Genomic DNA, 23,113 nt, shown 5'->3' with positions numbered 1-23,113 from the left:
CTCTCTCTCTCTCTCTCTCTCTCTCTCTCTCTCTCTCTCTCTCTCTCTCTCTCTCTCTCTCTCTCTCTCTCTCTCTCTCTCTGTGTTTGTATGTATGCATGTTCATATGTAAAATAACCCTTTCTTGCCATAGCATTCTGCTATCTGGTTAAATAGTTATTAGAGTTGAGTTTGACTGAAACTATCCATGTAGTTCATTGGCCAATAGTAAAGTTTTTTTTTTTTAAGTCATATTAGTGATACCCTCAAACTTTATGCTGGGCCTATTTCTCTGCAGTCTTCCAAAGGAGACTGCCTCATCCTCCTATTCCATCCCATCAAGTTTCAATTGTTTTTGTCACATTATACTTATCATTCTGTGAGACATGAAAAACTATTACATCATTTTCTCTACTATACATAAGCGTGGAAATTTCTTAGATTTGGAGAATAATTCCCTGGAGAACACTTTATCCAGGTGTTTTCTTTCTCCTTTTGTGTTCTGCTCACTTGGCTCCAGACCTTGGCTGCATAGTCAGTTGAGAGCTTTTGTCATCCTTTATTCTGGTGTAAAATCTCCTGATAAGTCTGGCAAAGGTTCTGTATGTGCCAAACGCTGACTTCCTAGTCTTCATACATGATGGCCTTCCAAACTCTGTAGCCTGAGACTATATGGCTGGCGTATATACATAATATACGGTATATAATTTCTTCAATATATATTAAAGAAAGGTTGTAGGGTTTGGGGTTGGTTTAATTTCTGCTGGCAAACATTATGGAAACACTAGGGCAGGGGTCCTCCACCTTAGCAACTTTAAGACTTGTGGACTTCAACTCCCAGAATTCCTCGGCCAGCAAACGTCTGGGAGTTAAAGTCCACAAGTCTTAAAGTTGCCAAGGTTGAGGACACCTGCACTAGGGAACTTCAACTTGAGAATTTAATTGTTTAAACATCATTTTGCTATTTCAGATAGATAACCCTTTCTGCCAGGATGCTGACTCTTTGAAAATTAATAGTTTAAAATATTTATAACTTTAGATCTCCAAGTAACTCATTTGACCTGAAAGACAATATCTCACTACAAATATTTTAATTACAATAGCTAGATATAAGTGGTGATATAGAGCTGTTAAATTTAGGAACAATCAATAACCAATATCTCAATGATAAGATCAGTAACTACAAACAAGCTTCTGTGAAAGGTAATTTGTCCACGGTGACTGATTTTTCCAGTTAAATATATCTGCAGGAAAATACAATGTGTGTTCTAGTTAGGACTGAGTCAAAACATCGTCCTGCTTCTCTGCTATCTTCACAGGCTCCTAAATGAAGATTGTTCTGAACAATTTGAGTTAAAATGTTTGCCAGATAATCAAAATTTTGTAACTGTCATTTTTAAATTTTGTTTTAATCTGGTTTATAACTTGTTTTTACCTATAACTTTTATATTATTTTACTGTTTTATCTGCAAAGTGCCCAGAGACTGGCAGGTATGATATGCAAAATAGAAATTAGAGAGAGAGAGAGAGAGAGAGAGAGAGAGAGAGAGAGAGAGAGAGAGAGAGAGAGAGAGACAGACAGACAGACAGACAGACAGACAGACAGACAGACAGACAGATAGACAGAATGTATGACGAGCATTGTACCTGCCTATACATCTTAAAGTATCAGAATCTTTGTTTTAGATCACATAGATGAGTTTCAGAGCCTGCCATGTAATCTCAGGAAAAGATGCAGCTGCTTTAAAGACCTGAACAAATATGAAACATTGATGCCTTCACACAGTCCAAAGCCTTGCACAGCCCAACCAATAGCTGCTGCGTGGATTACTTCAGTTTACAAAAGCCCAGATTTTTTTTTTATTTGTTATATTTCCACTATGGCATATTCCCAAACATCAGAAAAAACTCTGCATTCCTTCAGTGAGGAATGCAGATAGGTGAGCATGCTTAGTTATCATTGGAGAATTGAAGTTTAAAAATATATGTTAAATAAATATTTGGTGAACTATTTTTTCAAACCTGAATACTCAAAACTTTGCAATTTTTTTCACTCTTATACCATTTTTTTTCTGCTTAGCTTTAATAATACTGATTCATTTTAAGTTTTCAATATCTTTATTATATTTACAATGCTTATAAGATTCTTACTTTAAAAAAAGCAAAATTATTATTTCAATAATTTAATGTATTTAAGAAATCTATAATTGATAGTCAAAAGTGGCTTAGAAAAGGGGTGAAATATCAGTTTAAGCTAAGCCAGGTTAAGATCCCAGATTCAAGCACAGAATTTCTGAGGGAAAAGAAAACAGGAGCTCAGAATTCACAGAACTTCTGAACATAATTCAAAAGTTGGAATGATTTTCTCAACAGATTTTGTTTCTAATTTATTAACAACCTTTAGAAATAGACACCAAGATTTCAATACTCTTCTGGCTTTCAGACTTCATCTTCTTCAGTGAGTTCTAGATTAAAGAATATCAGTGTTCATTAACTAACAGCTGTTTAGAACTTGGTTGGAGCAAAAGTATCTGGCTCACCATGGTCAGGGAATCCTTCCTTCCTCTGATGCAGAAGATCTAGAACAGGGATATCAAACCACCAGCCTGCAGGCTGGATGCATCATTCAGAAGCCACTCCCACCCCATTTCCAGCAATGGCAGAACTCTCCAGATACGTTGCGTGATGTCACATGATGTTGCGAGTTTGACATCTCTGATTTAGAACATCAATGGGAGTTTTAAGAGCCAGTTTGGTGTAGTGCAGGGATCTTCAAACTTGGCCCTTTTACGACTTGTGGACTTCAACTCCCAGAATTCCTCAGCCAGGCACGCTGTCTGAGGAATTCTGGGAGTTGAAGTCCATAAGTCATAAAAGGGCCAAGTCTGAAGACCCCGGATCTAGTGGTTAGGACACCAGACTAGCAAGCATAAGACCGTGAGTTCAAATCCTGCAATAGCCATGAGGACCAACTGTGAATGACTTTAGGTCATTCACTCTCTCTCAACCCAAACTGAATCCAGCTCACAGGATTGTTGTGGTGGGAAAAATAGGAGGAGGAAGGTGTGTTGGATATGCTCACCACCTTGAGTTATTTGTAAACATATAAGCAAACAAATAAATAAAATAACTATTACTACCATTACTCTTTGTAATGTAAATTTGTGAAGAAGAAATCATGAAAACACAAAATCAGTTTATGGGTAAGTCTTTGTTCAGACTCAAAATGGGTGTTTTTATTATCCATAAGGTTCTTCCAGCCATTGTAAAATGTCACACCTTCCTGCAGTTACCGGGGCTATATTTTCAAGTGCTTGGCAACCAGCTGATATTAATGACTAGTTGCAGAATCCCTCAGTAATGTGACTGTGATCTGCAATGTTTTTTGTGGTTTCCATAGGTGTTTTTTTTTTTTTGCCAGTTTGCAATAAAAACTGCCCATTTGGAAGATTGGGTTTGTTTAACAACTGCACTGTTCACTTATCAACTATATAATTTGCTTAATTGCCAGGATGATTCACTTAACAGCAGCCTTTAAATGGATAAAGTGGGAAAATGGGTCTGGTCACCTGTGTGCCTTAACCTTCAATCACAATAAATTATGACTGGATTTCTGACCCCCGTTGTGGACATAAGTTGAGCTCTACCTGTCATTCTCATCACATGTCATTTCATGACAGTTTTCTAGTCCAGAAATAAGGTAGCTGGGGATTTTTTCTTCTTTCTCATAAACATATTTCCCATAAAAAGTTTCATCTCTTTTCTCTCAGCATCTGCTTCAGGTATAAAATCTGGGTTATCGTAACTAACTTAACACTCAGCTTTTTTTTTTTTCTTCCTAAAATTTATTAAGCGAGGGTATGATTCAGCATGATTAGGAATAATGAGGAAAGAGCAAAACCAGAGCACACATTTGTAAGAACATTATCAAATTAGTCATTATTACTTAGGGACCTTGCACTGAATTTGTTTCTGGCAACAGTGATGAATAATAAAATGGAAAAAAATCAAACTGTCTTTAAGCACATTCTAGTGTTGGCATTTACATGGAGATATTGTTGACGTGTTGTCAACAAAATTCAGATTCACAACCGCTGCAAAATGAGGTTTGAAGGCTATGTCTGTTTCTGAGGTTTTGTCTCATGAAATATAAATTAATAATTAATATGTATGAGGAAATGTAAATTGGGATGAAACAATGACCTAATTCCTATTTAAACAGGACTTAAATTTTGCACAGCAGCTTTCTTTAAGTTATGCATCTATTTCTTTATTAAAAAAAATATTTCTGAGCCAAAATATCCTAGGGCAATTTACAGAAGTTTGACTACAGCTATTATTATAAACATACAAACACAACATAATAAAACAAGCATAGACTGTAATATACAATCTTTCCCAACAAATCACTTTTGATATGTTTTTTGTCTATCACTTCTAAATGCAGTAGACTCCCAGAAGTCAAGCTGAATTATTAAAATGAGAAACTCTAGAAGTCTACAAACAAAATAAATCAAGGTTCACTTAAAGTTAATGGCTAATTGGAAAGTAAAAGGCAGACCTTGGTAGGGTGATACAGGCTGGAATCAAACTGAACAAGAAGTGCTGAACAAGAAGCAGGAGAACCATGAGTCAAGTGTTTTGGTGTCCATAGTCGGTATTGAACCCTTGTTTGGTCCTGTTGGCAATCTCTTACAATATGGACTGGAATTTCTAAAGTTAGTTTAATAAACAGCTGGAAACCATGCAGAATGGTCTTTCATGTTGCTAAATATGGAGAAATTTACCAGACTTACATATTACAATGATCCTTCCTCCTCCTCTCTCCATTTCTGAAGATGTTACCATTGCCTTATTTTTGAAGTTCGGATGTGAAGGCAAATTGCTTATCCAACCAGAAATAATATAAAGATATGGTATGAGAAGGTTTGGGAAAACTTAAAATGTTGCATTATTTGCATGTTTCTAAGAGGAAACTCCTGGGGAGAATTGACCAAGAAAGATTGAATATGTCCTGTGAAGATGAAATACAGACTGCCTATATCCTTTGGTGTTTGGGAACAAGTCGTAGGAAAGAAAGAAATGGGATGAAAAATTTGGAAAGAGGCTTGACTAACAAGGAGCAATTCACACTGCAGCTATTTCTTAGGTCTATGCAATCTTTTAGATTTGACTCCAAAAAGGGGTTTTGGGGTGTGTTAGATCAAGAATTTCATTTCTGTCCACGTGACTCTACAGTAGCTTTTTTCTTAGATCTCATGGCTTCTTCATATTTCAAAACACCTTTCTAAAATTGCATCTAAGGGTCCATAAAACCACTATTCACAGTATGCATTAGGTTATTAAATATATCCCTTGTATCAATTCCCATATAGAGGCATCATGGAGTGTTTTATAGTCAAATTATAAAATACAAAAAATAAACCTTAATCAATGAATTAAAACATTCTGTTATGTCCCAGCCTACGACCGTCCTTGTTGTGTCACAAGAACAACTCCTTTTTTTTATCAGTAGGCTGGAAAAACCAACCCTTTTTATTTCATATACAGTCCTGATAATTATTTCCTCAAAACAAAAACAACAGAATACTTTTCCAATGAATAATTGGTTCAAAAAGCAAAACAGAGCAGGAATTTAAAAAAAGAATTTCACCGGTAAAACAAACAGACCATGATTCCCTTGAAGTTCTTTACAAACGGTTGCCTTCAGCAACCAGCGCCACCCACACCTTCCCTTTTTATTAAGCAGCCCCAAGGCATGGCTTCTCAATGCCTTCTCCTCCTCCCTTGGAGTTGTTTTATTGTCTCTCTCTGACCTGCTCTAGTTAACTGTCTTCTTTCATGAGCGTCTATAATGACGTCCAGCTGTGAGTCCTCAGAGTCTGACTCATCTTCCCTACACAGCTGAGTCTCATCCTGAACACGATTGAAGGGGCCAGGCTCTTCCTCTGATTGTGAGTCTTGCAACTCATCAGAGCCTCCCTCTGACTCTGATGGCTCTCCAAACCCCTCCTCCTCCTTCTCTGATTCCCCAGACTCAGCTGTTGGGTCCACAGGCTGGCACAGACTCACAACACATTCATTAAAAGGGAGAGAATGGAAACAATAACAAAACAGAAACCATTTGCTCAATATTCATGCAGGAATGTTCTTGGTAAAGTAATGAGACTTCACCAGGTACCTAAATAACAGCCCCATCAGATAGATCTTCAGGGAGATTAGAATTACTTTTATTAAGATTAGCTGTTAGCAACATGTTGTAATCTGATGGTGTTGTACCTCTCCCAGACTTATTCTCCAGGGAATCTAGGAGCTGTCTCCCTATTATCTGTTTCTCAGGCCATTAAAAAAATGTTTCAGCTCCTTCACCTAGAAAGTAATTCTTACAGATTTTTGCATCTTCATAAGGTTTTCATAAGCAACTTGTGATTCTAGGATGAAGAAAAGCATTCCAGAGTTAAGATTCCACTATAGAGTTAAGATTCCACCATAGAGAAGTTTCTCTATGACTGTGAGATAACACTTTGTCAATCTCAGAATTTACCTTCTCTGATAAATTTATCAATCAATCAGCACTAGCTGACACAGTCCTAAACTTATCTTGAATGCTAATTGGAAGCCATTGCAATTGCTTTAGGAAAACCGTATTGTCAAAATCCAGGTTGAAAATCCAAAATAAAACTCCAGAGACTTTTTCCGTCTCTGAAAATCTTACTGTTTATTGAATACACTGCATAGTTATGTTGAAGCAAAACTAACTCTGAGGTTCCAATACCAATTCATAGACTTAAACAATGATTTCCCCAGTCAAACCCCCAATGTCTTACATAGTCCACATAAAATAAGTTCACTTTGTTATGGGAACTGTCTGCTTCAAATCCACACCTGTTGTGGTGTCCTTCAAAAGGTTTCAGGCTCTCACAGTCATCAGCTGAATCTAACCCACTTGAAATTAACACTCCCCCCCCTTAATCTAAAGGCAAGTTGAAATGCAGAGGCACATAGCTTCCAAAGTTTCATCCTTGACTCATATACTCATTTTCTTCGGTTTTCAGTTATCTGCATAACTTGTTTTGAGATTTTAGCAGACACTTACTTTCAAGTATGTATGCAATGTTATAGGGCAATTACCAGCAACTTTTCCTGTTAGGTTGTTGAGGTTTTGTAGATCACCAGCTGTTGAACAGTGACATGTTTTCTCTGCTGCTAGAATTTTAACAAAAGAATAAAGTGAAGAAACTCAAGAAAATGGGATTCTGTGCCTCTTGGTAAATCTGTTGTTGCAATGTGGAATTATGAAATGAAGTAAAAAAAAGATGAATGAAGTCAGTGTCATTTTCATTTCATTCTGTCATAAATATATTCTATTTAATTTCCTAATCAGTCTGCATTTTAAAGAGCAAAAACACAAATTGTGCAATTTTCTATAACATACACTGTCATGGTTCTAATAGATGAGACCAGTTTAAAAAAAAAGAACTCCAAGGCAAGAGGTTTCCTTTAAGAACATATTTATTGCTACAAAGTATTGGCACAATCATAGCTATGTCATTAACACTTTACATGAAACAATGCATTCTTGTTCGGCCAAGAACAGCACTGCAAACTTCAGACAAGTCCCACCCTCTGAAAAATCCCTATATTTCAATGCACAGATTAATTTCAATTATATTCAATTAAATAAAATTTGAAAATATGAAATTGTTTGCTTTACTGTGAAATAAAGAAGATCCCAAATTCTCTCCATTAGCCATGAATGTGGCAAAGAAGAAATATATTAATTGCCATGTATGAATGATATAGTCTTTCTTTTGTTCCTGACCTAGACAGCTGTAGAAATGGTCTTCGTATGTTACATTGTATATACTGTCTGTCTGTCTGTCTGTCTGTCTGTCTGTCTGTCTGTCTGTCTGTCTATCTATCTATCTATCTATCTATCTATCTATCTATCTATCTATCTATCTATCTATCTATCTATTTATCTGTCATTTATCTAGTAAATGTTTTCCCTATCCAGTCATGTCTAACTCTAGGGGATAGTGTTCATCTCCGTTTCTTAACCAAGGAAGCCAGCATTGTCCAAAGACCTTTCTGTGGTCATGTGGCCAGCATGACATCATGCTACAGTGCAGAACATGCAGCAAAACATGGAACATTGTTATCTTCCCACCAAAGTGGCACCTATTTTTCTACTCCATTTCCATGCTTTCAAACTGATAGGTATGCAGGAGCTGGAGCAAGAACGGGAGCTCGCCCCATAGCATGGTGCTCGGGTTTTGAATTTGGGCTATCAAATTTCCAGCTGACAAACTTAGCTTCTTAACTGCTGAGCCAATGCGTCTTTAAAACATATGCACACAGACAATCAAACAACAACCAAAAACCCCACACAGAGATATTGAAGTATCTATTTCTTTTCATCTATGTTTTTGATATACAGTATGTGATGCTTGAGATTCAGGTGTGAAAATATTCTCCACTAAAGAAACTTTATCATTGCACCAACTATTTGTAGGTAAGGTAGGAAGCATCAATTGTATAACAAATAATAATAATAATAATAATAATAATAATAATAATAATAATAATAATAATAATAATAATAATAATAATAAAGTTGGAAGAGACCTTGGAGGTCATCTAGTCCAACCCCTTGCTCAGGCAGGAAACCCTATACCATTTCAGACAAATGGCTGTCCAGTCTCTTCTTAAAAACAATTAGTGTGTTGAATGCTAATAGGAAATTCAAGCAGCTAAGTAATCAGAAGGAAAATCTGAAGTTCCCTGTCCTGTTCACAGAGCAACTGAAATAGTTCATGCAGATAAGGATAGATGTTTGCAGTCTCTTTGCTCTTTCTATTTAATAGTTTAATACTCTTTCCTTTCTCCCCGATGGCATAAAATGCAAAGAATATGCTAAGAGCCATTAGCCTAGCAAACAACCATTCAATTTATGCCTTGTGTTAGTATTCAAATATATATTTAGCAAAAAGCTGATTATACAGTCTTAATAACCTTGCATTTGGGCACTTGATTTGTTTTATTAAACTAAGTGAGTAAAGATGCAAGAGAGGGAGAGGGATTTTAAAAAAATTGAAAATGAGCAAATACAGTTTATGTCAATGCTGCTTGCCTTGTAATTGGCAAGCCTATATTTCAGTGTCCAATCATTGTCTATAAAGTACTACAGTAATTTGCAATTTATTGATTTTGTTTATCATTTATATACAAATGTCTCTGAATGGAAGAGGGGAAAAATATTTCAGCAAGTAGCTTTTGGAATCTAAAACCCTAACCTTTCCATTCCTTTTAAATCATCCTAGTGAATTCTTATATCCAACTAAGTCTACTTAATTATTTAGATATCCTAACTAATTTAGATTTAGTTATTTAAGCTTATTGAATTCTGCCTGCAGCCTGGTTTAAACATCAGCTTTGAAGTATGATAGCTGCTGGAACATGATCCAGAGCCACACTACTCAAGTGATATGTTTTCAGCAGACTTCATTCATGAAATCACTTAATGGGGAGGCAGGATCAGAAGCTTCACGAGAGAAGGTTTGTACCTAAATACTGGGTTTGAGGAGTATTTATCTCTTAATCAAATCAGAATATTTATTTATGGTTCCAGACCTAAAAACACAAGTACAAAACTTAAAATAGAGAGAAATCTCTAAAAAAAAAACACCTTGTAGCTAAGATGTTATAGAGCTTATCCATGTTAGGTCCTGAGTTGAATTCAATTTGAAATCAGGCAGGGCAAAAAGCACACTATCATCAATCCTTTAGCCCCATCTACAGGTCTTGTGACTCTTTTGGTCTTTCATATGTGGAGGGCAGAATGGGACTTGTCACAGCCACTCACCACGGCCAACTCACTGGGACAACTTGCCATGGCCAGCTCACTACCAGACAACTCACTGTAAGACAATTCAACAATTCAGTTCAATTATTTAAAACAATTGCAAAAATATTTTAATTGTTGTCATTCGGATTTCATTTTGTCACTCCTCTGGCAACCTTTCTTTAATGATTCTATTCCATTATTTCTTCAAAATTAATGTAACTCTTATCCCACAACACATTGTCCTATGGCGAGTTGGCCATGGAAAATTGGCTGAGGCAAATTGGCTGTGGTAAGTTGGCCATGATGAGTTGTCGTAGACCCTGTGAAGGGATAGTATTATTGTTGTTTTTCAGAGCCAAAAGATTTTTCATTGCAAAGGATCACCACCTGAGGTACAGTACTAAATGTGTATCCATGTAGACCTTTAGTACCTATGGTTTTGCTTGGTGTCAGCAAAAACATCTGGTGTCAAGTTCACTGGGTTGCTGGTTAGACATGCTCAATGTTGAATCTTTGTCCACCATTATCTTCATGGCAATCAGTACTGTTCATCTGGTTGACTTCTGTGCTATACATACTCCTAAAGTCTGTTGTTTGTCTATCCCATCAGTTATGTGAGGGCATAGGGGAATTATTTACAATGGGTCCCCCTGAAGTAAATTAGTTTGTTGGGTGAAACTGAATCTGTTGGTCTGGTCCAATGATTTAAGAATCTAGAATCTGGGATCTTGAAGTGTTTTTGTTTTTGCAGAAACTCAGTGCATTTTCAGTGTAATATCTACTTATTGTATAAAGGTCAGTGCTAAGTTTGCTCTCTCCTGAAAAACAATATGCAGATGCTTGGGTTCAATCTCCAAAATAGCTCATTATTGTGACCAAAGTAAAATTATTTCTTATGGAATATTGTACTTAGGATATTTTGAAAAACATAGCATTGCTATTTTGAAGATTGCATTTTGAAGATTAATATTTTGAGAATTATTATTTTGGTCTTCCATAATAATATTTTTCAGTCACATAAATTACTCATAATTACTTTTCTTCTTTTAATAAAATTCCTTTTGTATGTTGCTTTCCCTTCATATTTTTTTCAGCCTGAGTTGTCAGTCCTGAAAAAAGGTTTTATCTTCTTCAGAATTGCTGTCTGGAGATATTATTTTCCTGGTTTGATGATGTACTTTCCATGGTGTCACTAAAACGAACCCATTAAGAATGAGTGATAGATATAGTAATTTCATTAGTGCCATCAATAATGCATTGCACTTACCTTTTAAGAATCTTTCTGAATAGATTATAGTGACTGGAAATTATATTTACGTGATCAAAATAGTTAAGGTTGAAGAGAAATATTATGAAGTAATTAGTCAACTGGAACTGGATTGATGTCATTTTAATAACATAATGAAAAAATTATGGTGTTTGCAATAGTCCATGTATCATTTGGAGAGCCTGATATAAACTTGCCACATAGTATTTTCTACACAAATCATAATCCCATCCCACACATATGATCTTATTTTGCATACAAAGCTATACATGGTTTGTAGGTATGTAGGTATGAAGGAGAAATTTGCACCCTTGTTTTGAAGACATGAATCATCCCATTGACATTGAGATCAATATCTTTGATTACGTGGTGCTCCATCTTCCTTGCTAGCTATTTTTTTCATCTTTGCTATAAGAAAATTCTGCATCTGATAGTTCTTGAAGGTGGAAATGTAAACCTATTTGAGAACTTCCGGGGTGGTATGTCAAACTACAGTACAGAAGGCTCTATGAAAGTGGAACCAACAACCAGGACAAAGATCAAGGAAATTATGAGTAGATGGTTCCTTGAAAGCTCTCCAGACAGAGTAGATATGATATTGGCCACATGTTTTCTGGATGGCTGTTTCTCATGAGGAGACCACAAGATAATGCTTTACTGCAGGTCTAAGCACTGAAAAACAAAGGAATTAGCCCTCTTGCTCATAGCAGTGGGAGAGAGTTTTAAAAGACACTCAGTTTGCAAATTTCATTTTGTAATCACTTTGGGAAATTGCTCATTAACTACTACTAAGCTATTAGAGACCTTTGGATGTACAAGTTTGGAAATGCTGGGCAAGTTACCTTCAATCCTGAATGAAAGAAAGTTTTAATTATAAGCTTACAAAATTGAAGCACCTGAAATAAACACCCAAAAAGTAACTAAGATTTTGATCTCAGAACATTATAAACATTCTAAGCATCCAGATAAATTTGGAATATTGAAACTTTTTAAGATTAATGATAAAGTACAAATAGTTCTCATGAGAGGGTTACTAAATCTGTTTATACTTGGGATAAAACTTGGAAATAACTTCTTTATATCTTTGTTTTGTTTTTTCTTTGTTGTATTCTTACTTTTCTCTTTTGCTCTTTTCTTTTTTCTTTTTATGCTCATTTCTTAGCTTAGATTTTACTATTATAATTGAAATTCTTAGTTAAAAATTATATATGATAAATGATAGAAATTGTAAATTTATCTTTCTTTCAAAATCCACATTTGATGTTCAGATATGTCCATTTTGTACAGTATGAGAAGCATAGGTAAATCACAGTGCTGCATATTACTGGGTTAAGAAATATAAGAGAGCAGCTTTCATTAATATTGCCAAGTATATTTTACTATTTACTTCTTTCCCCCAACTCCGTGTTATTTGGAGAATTATTTTCTCGGTACTTTTTTTTTTACACTTCTAGTATCCATATTGAATCTACCTTATAGTGCTATATCCAATGAATATGGTCAACAAAAAGAATTATTGATTACTTTCTGGCAGACTGAATTATTTTTTAGGGTTAAATCTGAAAGTTGGATTGTCCTGAAAATAAAAGCTTGCTATAGAGCAAGGGTGTCAAACTTGCAACGTCACATGACGTGTTGTGACATATCGTGACTTTTTTTCCATTGCCAGCAATGGGGCGGGTGCGGTTTTGCCATGACAGATACGGCCCACAGGCTGGCAGCTTGACACCCCTGCTATAGAGGTAATTCTTGGCTTACAGCTATTCATTTAGTGAGCATTTGAATTTATAAAGGCACTGAAAAAATGGACTTCCAACCATTCCTTATGCTTATTGTCATCATGGTCATGTGATTAAAATGTGGTTACTTGACAATTAGCATGTGACAATTAGCACAAAGAAGAGAGAATCAAGCTATTCTCCAAAGCACCTGAGGGCAGGACAAGAAGCAATGGATGGAAGCTAATCAAGAAGAGAAGCAACCTAGAACTAAAGGAAAATTTCCTGACATTTAGAACAATTGATCAGTGGAACAACTTGCCTCCAGAAGTGGTGAGTGCTCCAACACTGGAAGATTTTAAGAAGAAACTGGACAGCCATTTGTCTGAAATGTTATAGGGTTTCCTGCTTAAGCAGGGGGTTGGACTAGAAGACCTCTAAGGTCCCTTCCAACTCTGTTATTCTATTCTATTCTATTCTATTCTATTCTATTCTATTCTATTCTATTCTATTCTATTCTATTCTATTCTATTCTATTCTATTCTTAGAAGGGCTGCACTATATTTACTAAATTTCACTTTTTCAATGGCTGTAGCAAAGCATCTCTTCGAAGCAAAACCAAGTATCACACTGGTTGTATACACTAAAGCCGAGCAGAATTCTCATATCAAAATGAAACGCCTCATTGCCCCATCCTGACCACACAACAGAGGGTCACACAACCACTTGAAAACAGTTCATCACACTCAACAAGAGGCAAAGACCTCATCAAGGTGAAATAGGCTGAGTTACACAAGCTTAATGCTTTAGGGTGTTTCAGCATGTGCCCCCTTGACCCCGATGGTTTGTGCACTGTTCTAGGAGATGACAATTATGAAAAATCTAGAGTACAGACATCTACTCACTCCAGGTATCCAAACTGAACTACCTGTACCTCATTTATCATGTGATGCAAAAGAGCAAATACTTACTTTTTGCATCTCCACTTAAAAGAACCCTAAAGAACAATTCTAAAAATGACCACTTTGAAAGGTCTTGAGGAGTCACTGATATTTAAAGAAGATTTCTGCTTATCTTTCATGTACAAATTCATCAACTCTACCACTAGAAAGTACAGTGTCAGGCTTGTCCCAGCTTGGGTATTTAGGAAAGAAAGGCCCTCGACTCTATTTGTAGTGAAAGGTATACTTTTACTAAAGCCAAGTGATTACAGCGTAAGCAAAGCTGTATCTGAATATTTCCACTGAAAACCTGCCTATTTTCCATTTCCGAAACACGTCTTCCCTTGACCAGTTCATAAGTGTCCAATGGTATTCGAATTTGGTGTTTTGGTAGCAGCTTTCAGGTTTGGTGCCTCTTTGGTGTAGTTTCGCATTCCATTCTCATGTTCACATCCTTGAATGTGTGGTTCTGTTTTGAATTGGCACCTCTGGTTCCTGTCATTCTATCATTTCCTTTCCCCACACATTCCTTTCCTCTCTCCTCCCACATTTTATGGCAGGATGCCAGCAAGGTGAAGCAAGGCTGAAGTATTTATGATGGCAGACCTGACATACATTATATCAGATACTGTAGCAAATATTGTGTTTTCCCTTGCAGGATTTTATTTTATAGTATAGCCTTCTTTCTGAAGATTTTAGAAAACATGTCCCATAATTAGAAATTATAGCCAAAGCCAAAACAACAACTTTTTCTATAAATTCTAACTCTTTTATAGCACATTGTTAGTTACTGTATGTAAAAAAAATGTTTACAATAACCATATTCAGAATTTCTCATAAAAGTAGCCAATTAGCAACCATTCAGTTACCCCAGATCTATGAAAAGGAACTTACAATCAGGATTTGATGTTACAATGAATTCCCCCTCTGTGTCATGTGATTGATGTCATGGTTCTGATAGATAAAGCCAAAAAAAAATAGAACTCTGAGGCTAGAAGTTTCCTGAAAGAACATGTTTATTGGATACAAAATATTGGCATGGTCAAAAGTGAACCCAAGTCTTAAATTTCCTCCAAAGAGTTACTGTCAATGTTTGCAGCATTGACAGTTGACAGTTACACTATTACAAAGTTAAACTTCCCACCCCAATACTAGGCAATCAGCTACATTTCCCAATAGAATAGTTTGGCAGGCTTTCTAACAGAAAACCCAACCCTCTAATCCGACCATTTGAAATGACTTTGGTTCCCACAGGGCAAAGAATTGTTTAGGCCATCAAAAAAAACAAAAACCCTCCACTTCCCTCTTCCCATGCTGATGGCAACCTAGAATGAACAAGATGGCTTCACCCAGGTTCATTGTAGAATTAACAATTGCATGTTGGGTGCTCAACATCTGGACCACATTTACAGTCATTTGCAGCATCCCACAATCCTATGTCCACAATTTATGAGGGTTTCTTGTTGTTGCCAGAAACTAGCATTTACTTCTGGTTTCCAACAAAAATAAAGAAGCCCATTTCAGTCAATGGGTTCACTTAACAACAGCCATATCTGTCTAATAAGCACCACAAAAAAAGTTGTAAAATTGGAGCAGTCATGTGGGTATGACTTACAACCATCATAACGTACAACAGAAGTTCCGAGCTCCATTATGGAAGTAAGTCAAGGACTAACTCTATGTCTTAAGTAACATTGTGTTTATCTCTCATGAACATCTAACTTTGTGACATTAAAAAATAAAAATAAAAATAGCCACCCCCTGTACATTAAACAGAACTTTGAAGAACCAAGAATAGACTTGGTACAACAGAAGTTCCGAGCTCCATTATGGAAGTAAGTCGAGGACTAACTCTATGTCTTAAGTAACATTGTGTTTATCTCTCATGAACATCTAACTTTGTGACATTAAAAAATAAAAATAAAAATAGCCACCCCCTGTACATTAAACAGAACTTTGAAGAACCAGGAATAGACTTGGTCCCCCTGGCTTAGAAAATGAAATGGCAATTTCTGAGGAATGAGGAGCAAAGTTGAGGCATTGGGGCAGAGTTCTTTTTGGTGCAGAATTGTTCCAATGTGTCCCAAGCTGGTTTGTTTTCCATAGTTGGGATGGAGAAAGATGCTCTCTAGTGTTTTGCCAATCCATTTGGATTATTTACAGGAATTTACTTTCCTCATGGACAGTTGGTTTTATGAGATTGCTTTTTCCAGTCTTAAATTTGCACATAAATATGCAATTTGTTTTAAAGATAAACATGCACATTAAATATATATGTGTGCTTGTTTATATGGATTTTTCTTAAGGTATATGATTTCTTTTAAGCTACATAATTCTCTTGAGATGTACAAGTTTGCCTTTCGTGTTCTCTGCTATAATATGTTTTGTAAACCATTTGTATTAATACGCGCAATTTGGTAGATAGTTTTGCAATGTGTACATATCTCTGGACACATACTTATGGAATAACTCAATTCTAGCATTTGGATATTCCCATTAAACAATTGCATGTTTCAGTTCTGGCTTTGAATCCAGAACTGCACAAGGGAAAAGTCTGTATTAAAATTCATATGGAACAAATTTCTTCCAAACCATAAATGATGATGATGATGATGATGATAATAATAATAATAAAATAATAATAATAATAATAATAATAATAATAATAATAATAATAATAATAATAATAATAATAATAATAATACCTGTATGGCATGAATTCAAGCTGAGGCACCATCTTACCCAATGGGACTAACTCATCTCACTCGCTCCAGTGGAAGGGACCTGCTGCAGATCCCATCAACCAAGGAATTTTGCCTGATGGGATCAAAGAGAAGAGCCTTTTTAATAATAAACCTTTATTGTCAAAGTACAACATGTGTACATTGAGATTAGCTGAGCCTCCCCCTGTGCTCTCTCCCCCCAACACACAGTGACAACAAACCCTCCATCCCACCACACTATGTGAACCAACTACACCACACACCGGCCTCCCAAGTCAACTTATGCTGTGGACCTGGTCCTGTGGAACATTCTACCACCGGAAGTGAGAACTGCTCCCATCCTTCTGAGTTTCTGGAAGGGTCTCAAAAGCTTTGGGGCTTGGGGCCTCAAGAGGCTTCACCCTTGGCAGGGTTAACAGGGTAAAAAGATCTATCCCCAAGCCATCCATCTCCTTGGAAGATTTTGAAGAATTTGAAAGCAGAGTGGATCTATGGAAAGGTACAAAGGACCAATGCTGGATGGAACCAACAGAGAAGCTGGCACCTGGGTCTGACAAAAGCTGGGAAGTGTGGAAATCATTGAATATATTGCCACATATATAAACAAGATCCAGAGACAAATGAACAAATGAGGCTATCTGGTTGCATCTGCTCTTTGTGATTGTGGTGACATGCAGACAACAACACAAATGTATACCTGTCCTTTGTGCTCCAATCAGTGTACACTGAAGAACTCATGGCAGCATGACAGAACACAATGTTGCTAGTTTGTGGGCGAGATCTGTTTACCTATTTTAATCTTGTATTTTATATTTTAATTTTTATGTCATATAGTATGCCTTATTTTAATTGTGAATGCTTCTGACATGAATAATCAAGCAAATAGCATTGTAATAGTAATTGTTTCTATACTTATCTTTTTATCATTTGTAAGCTGCCCATAGTCGCCCTATCGGTGAGAAGGATGGTATATAAATTTTAATTAATAAATAAAGATCTGTTGAATTGGCCATAGGTAAAGGTAAAGGTAAAGGTTCCCCCGCACATGCGTGCTAATCGTTTCCGACTCTAGGGGCTGTTGCTCATCTCCGTTTTAAAGCCGAAGAGCCAGCGCTTGTCCGAGGACGTCTCCGTGGTCATGTGGCCGGCATGACTAGACACCAAAGGCACACGGAATGCTGTTACCTTCCCACCGTAGTGCTCCCTATTTTTCTACTTGCATTTTTACATGCTTTCGAACTGCTAGGTTGGCAGAAGCTGGGACGAGTAACAGGCACTCACTCTGTTACGCGGCACTCAGGATTCGACCCGCCAAACTGCTGACCTTCTGATCAACAAGCTCAGCGTCCTAACCCACTGAGCCACCGTGTCCCTATTTGAATTGGCCATACAGTACTTCTATTCAGAACTTTTTCTCTCATCTTGGTACAGTGATGCATTGAGATACAAAAGGAGTTTTGAAGCAGCAGCAGCTTTAAATGCTTAAAAGCTGTTTAAGTTCTGAAAGTCCCAAAGTCTTTCTGTTTTTGCAGCTACAAAAGAACCATTTCAAAGAGCACTTACCAAGTTGCCATTTATCTTGCATTTTCTCTTGACGTTGTTAGCCAACCCTTCTCTCTTTAAATGGTAATTAGATAGCTCTGATAGTGATCTGCAGAAAATACTCTCTTGTAGTCTTCTGGGTGACTATCACTGGCAGTTTTATTACTAATTTGCAGTTGCCACTGGGCTTGTCTGTAATTAAGTTACTAATGGACTGCCTTGGTTGAGCTGCTTTCTTTTGTTTTCATTTTTTTTCTTCCCTTGTCATTCTTTTTATGAAATCTCTTTTCATAAGTTTGAAGATAAAATTCTACCTGTGACCGCTCCCCAGCCCCTTTTTAGGTGTGTTTTAATTGTTTTCCAAATTCACACTCTTTGGTTCACAATCAAAAATGCCTCTGGGTAGAGATTTATGTGATATTTACCTACTGCTTTAATTAGAGTAATGATTACACCTGCTTTAAGATAATATTTATTACTTGCTGCCAACCAGAAGCACAATGATTGGTGCAAACCTGCATATAGCAGAGGTTGCTTTTGAAAAGATGTTTAATTTTTCAGTTCTTTAAATAATGTTGCTTAAAGTATTAATTATGGAATTGCTTGCCTGGGACATTTTATAATACAGAAAACAGCTAGGTAGAATACCATGGAAGAGTTGCTTCATGAACATATTTTTAAACCCCCAACAGCTGTCTAATCTTAACACTAATTGATTTTGCTCAGACAATTTGATTATTACTGAGAACTCTAAAAGCTGAAGTCCACCCAGGTGAAACTCGTCCAGGTTAGCTTGATTTTCAAAATGGCTCACAAATAGTTTGAATAAATAATAAACAATGTTGACACACAATGTAGTCCTTGACTTATGACTGTAATGGAGCCTACCCATCATGTTTGTAAGACACAATCATCATAACACAGGTCACCTATGTGACTGACCCATTTTATTTATTTATTTATTTATATGCCACTTGTCTAGCTGTCCAAAAGATTTTATGACTTTTTTTGCGGTGGTCAATAAGGGAGCCCATTGTTTGGTATGGGCTGATTTTGCCCCTAGTAAATGCTGGTTGCCAGCTAAAGTGTCATAAAATGTAGTCATGTGACTGCGACATGTTGCAAACTGCTGTAAATGCAGGCTGGTTGTTCAGTGCTCAAAATGCTCCATTTGTTAAACAGAACAAAGGATGAGACACATCAGTCTGACATTGTATAAAAGCTTGCTGTTTGCACGGATCATTGGAACATTTACATGTTAGCATGTGAAATTACAGACTGATTAGAGACTTCTCTTCGTGAATGGAAAAAAAAATCTGAAGAGCAAAATGTTTCAAGAACTGTCTTTTGATTTGAATAGGATATTTATAAAACAAACAGCTATGGTGAAAATATTAAAATATTAATCTATGCAAAAAGTTAATATGATTCCATTATGGAAAATATAGGTGTTGCACTGTCCCAGGCATGTGTTTCTTCTTTAGGAGGCAACATTTTTTTCAAAAACTATTTTAAAATAATAATAATTGCTGAATCGCTCTGAAATAGCATAGTAAAATTGCACAAAGGGCAAAAAGACATCCTAGTGAAGAGTAAGGTCTATATAGAGGTTAGGATGGGGATACTCTTCTCAAGGACAAAACATTCCTAGCTACAAAAGGGATAGCATGAGCTGATGTTGTGATTTATAGTTCATCCTCCTTGATGATGCTTGTAGACTTATATTCACAGAGCAAACAATGAGCAAATTTCTGGGAAATCAGACAAAATGTACACATTCAATTTTTGAGCTTGCCAAGGTTTAGTACTAGCAGTAGACAATATTTGTAATTTGGAAATTATGGCTGCCACCCAAGAGCATCGCTGATGAATTCAGGTGGATCTTTATATGCCTGTTTCCATCTATTTAAGGCAATCATTTACTTTTTTTCTTGGTTGTTCTTTATTTTCAGAAACATCCTTTATCGACTAGATGACAGGACACAGCAGTTTTCAGTACTCCTGGAGGCAGCAGAGCACCGGAAGTTACATCAGTCCAATGAGACTCTACAAGCTATCTTGTCAAAAGTGTTCAACAGTTTCAACTCAGCTCAGGTTTGTTTCAAAGCAGGACTTGAGGTCTTTGAGGCCACCTCAGTGGGAAACCAATGACAAACTTGGCTTTTGGGCATCTGCACACACGCCACTAAAAACCTTGTTTACATTTTCCAGAGGAAGACTTTGGATTGGGCTTGAAATGATACATGGTTGAAATCTTTTTTTTTTCTTTCTCAACTTTAAAAAAGTAATCCTTGTTTCAAGGTACTTTATTGTAGCCCTAGATAATGCTAAAGCAGCCTTTTGCACTGTTGAGAATTTATTACATATTTCTATTTTTGGAATAGGTGGGCATGGGTAGCTGTATGTGTTGATAGATCAAGAATTAAATGAGGAAGATTTGTAACTGGATAACTAGAAAATAATTCCACACGGTTGATCCAAACTGGAAGAAGAAATTAAGGCGCTCTTATCTTTCCTGTAATAGCCTACTGCATTTCTGATTGCCCATAGAAAAGAGATGAAATAATCCTTTCCATTTCCATTCTCTTCCTATATGGAATATCTGAGCTTCCATCTGCTCACTTATTTGCAATTATTTGTCAGCTGTGGCTACCAGGTTTTTCAATATAAAGCCAACATGCAAGTGCATTGACTAGCATTTGCCTAATGTTTTCATTGTGCAGCAAAAACCATTTGTGAAACATTTGGCACTGGAGATAGCAAAAAAAATCCCACCCATTTGTGAACAGGAGCCACGAAATCTTATAATACAGTATGTGGTTGACCATGGATGTTTTCAGATTTCATAGAACACCCGATTCAACAACACCTGATTGTTGATTCACAAGTGAACTTTAATTGAACTGGACCTCTTGTGGAAGATTCAAGATGAAACAGAGAGAAAAATGAAGCATTAGTGGCATTATCCAACAGGAAACAAAAGAAGTTATTATTATTATTATTTATGATTTATGCACAATGGTCATACCACCATACATAGGTCTGAAAGAAAATTAGAGACCAGCCATTGTGAAAGACGCAATGATCCCTAACTACACCCAGATAGGACCATGCCTGGTTCTCAACGTTTTCTTCACCACAGACACCCTTTAAATACTTTTTGTGGCTACAGACCATGGCCACCGAGCACCAAAATTTAATTCAAGATTTAAGATTTAGACTGTATCAAATATTCACAGACCTCCTGTGATGACATTGTGTGTGTGTGCGCACACACACACACACACACACACACACACGGGTTCCCTGAGAATAACTGCCCTTTGAGATATCCTGGACAACTATAAATGAAAAATAAGTTGCATAGATCAGAAAACTGAAATCAAAATGTGTCTTGACAGCAATTTGCTGAAAATCTCCAAGAAAAAAGTAAGGAATGGGTAAAAAGAGTCAAGGCACTCAACTACTCAAAAGGATGCAACTGAAAATATAATAGCCTCTCCATGCTGTTTTTGAAACCAGAGCCACATAGACATCAAGACATATGCTTTCCCATCAAAGCCATAGCTTTCACTATGCATATCCTGAAAGCAAAAAAAAACAAAACTTTCTTTATTGTGTGACAGGTAATATTGCATTCCAATGCCCTTATTAATTCAGAGTTAAGCATTAGGTTTATGCAGCTGTCTGGTTTGAAAGGAAAATGTTCTGCTTTTCCTCTTTCAGATCCAGGAAAGATGAGTTTCAGTTTCATTAAGTTTAATGAAAGATTGCATAAATCTATAGCACAGTTTTCAGGTACGTGTAGCCTATCCCCAGAAAGTTCACTTAACTTGCCATGAACTGCATATGTGATTGATGTTGATGGGGAAACAGGTTTTCCAGAGACTCCTGTTCAATAATCCAGGAAGAGAGAGAGGGGGAGAGAGGGAGGGAGAGGGAGGGAGAGAGAGAAGCAGAAAATCAGTCAGCAACACATCCTCATTCTTTGTAATAAAATTTAAAGGAAAAATCTTTGTTTCATTTTCAGTGAGGTAGGATCCTTCAGAATTCTAACTAGGAAGCTCCATTTAAATATAAATGAGATAAAGTTAAACTTATTTTTTTAGTCCTGCTCTTCCACATGCTACACATACATCAAATGGCACACTTAACTCAGAAAAGAATTATGTACCTTTTCCTTTGCTTTTGAGCACTATTCATAACCATGGGTATTTAGAAGCAAATTTCCATTGATTTTGATGATATTTTCAGCTAAGTAAGCATCCTAAGTAAGCTTGCATGCTTTGAATGAAATCTCTTCTGAGGCTATTGGGGTGGCATCAATACTGCAGGATGCAACTAAATCATATTAGGTAATGTCATTTGATTTCATTTTGGTACTGACTCAAATATAGATTCAAATTTCTCTTAAAATAATACGTCATCCAGATTCCTGAGGCATTCTTTATTACATTTTATTCAAATACACATAAATCATGGTCTAGAATTGATATAATATGGACATCTTTGGAACTTTAGTGCATATTTTAGAGCAGACATGTCAAACACAAGGCCCGGGGGCCAGATCCGGCCCACAAAGTGGTTTCATGCAGCCCGTGAAGCCATCCTGGAAACAGTGAGGGAACAGCCCCCACTGCCTTGGCCCTGGCCCAGAGACCCTCCTCCTGCCAGAGACCCTCAGATCTGTCCCACTCCTGCCCAGGCCCCCACAGGCACCCTTGATGGGAACAATGTAGAGCTGGCCATGCCCACCCAGTAGGCCATACGCACTCTGGCCACACCCACCCGTCCCCCTGAGGGCAACCGCAATGCTGATGTGGCCCTCAATGAAATTGAGTTTGACACCCCTGTTTTAGAGGGAAATTAAAAAAAAAACCCTACAATTAAATCAGACAAGTAATACTGTATGTATGATAGATTATAAATTGTTTTGAACAACTTAAGGGGAAAAATTAAAATCTAATGTTTATATGCCACAACAATCATAAAAACAGCTCTCTCTTGCTCTCTCTTCTTCATTCTAAAACATAAGGAAAAGGCATGTTTATCCACCTAGCCACCCATCATAGGTGACTCTGTTTAAGCTAGGGACC

General features: G+C 36.7%; 1 protein-coding gene across 4 annotated transcripts in view; it reads left to right on the top strand.

The window, feature by feature from the left end:
* Window positions 1-22,609, top strand: part of NAALADL2 (N-acetylated alpha-linked acidic dipeptidase like 2) — a 474,305-nt gene extending 451,696 nt beyond the window's left edge. For all 4 annotated transcript variants that reach the window (XM_083363590.1, XM_083363589.1, XM_083363591.1 and 1 more), the window contains one exon: window positions 19,970-22,609. In XM_083363590.1, coding sequence (XP_083219716.1) covers window positions 19,970-20,168 — 199 coding nt within the window. In that variant the 3' untranslated portion in view covers window positions 20,169-22,609. The remainder of the gene's footprint in view (window positions 1-19,969) is intronic.
* The last annotated feature ends 504 nt before the right edge of the window (window positions 22,610-23,113 follow it).

This window comes from Vipera ursinii (genome assembly GCF_947247035.1).
Source record: "Vipera ursinii genome assembly, chromosome: 5".
In the NCBI taxonomy this organism is placed as follows: domain Eukaryota; kingdom Metazoa; phylum Chordata; class Lepidosauria; order Squamata; family Viperidae; genus Vipera; species Vipera ursinii.
This window is presented reverse-complemented; position numbering and strand designations above follow the sequence as displayed.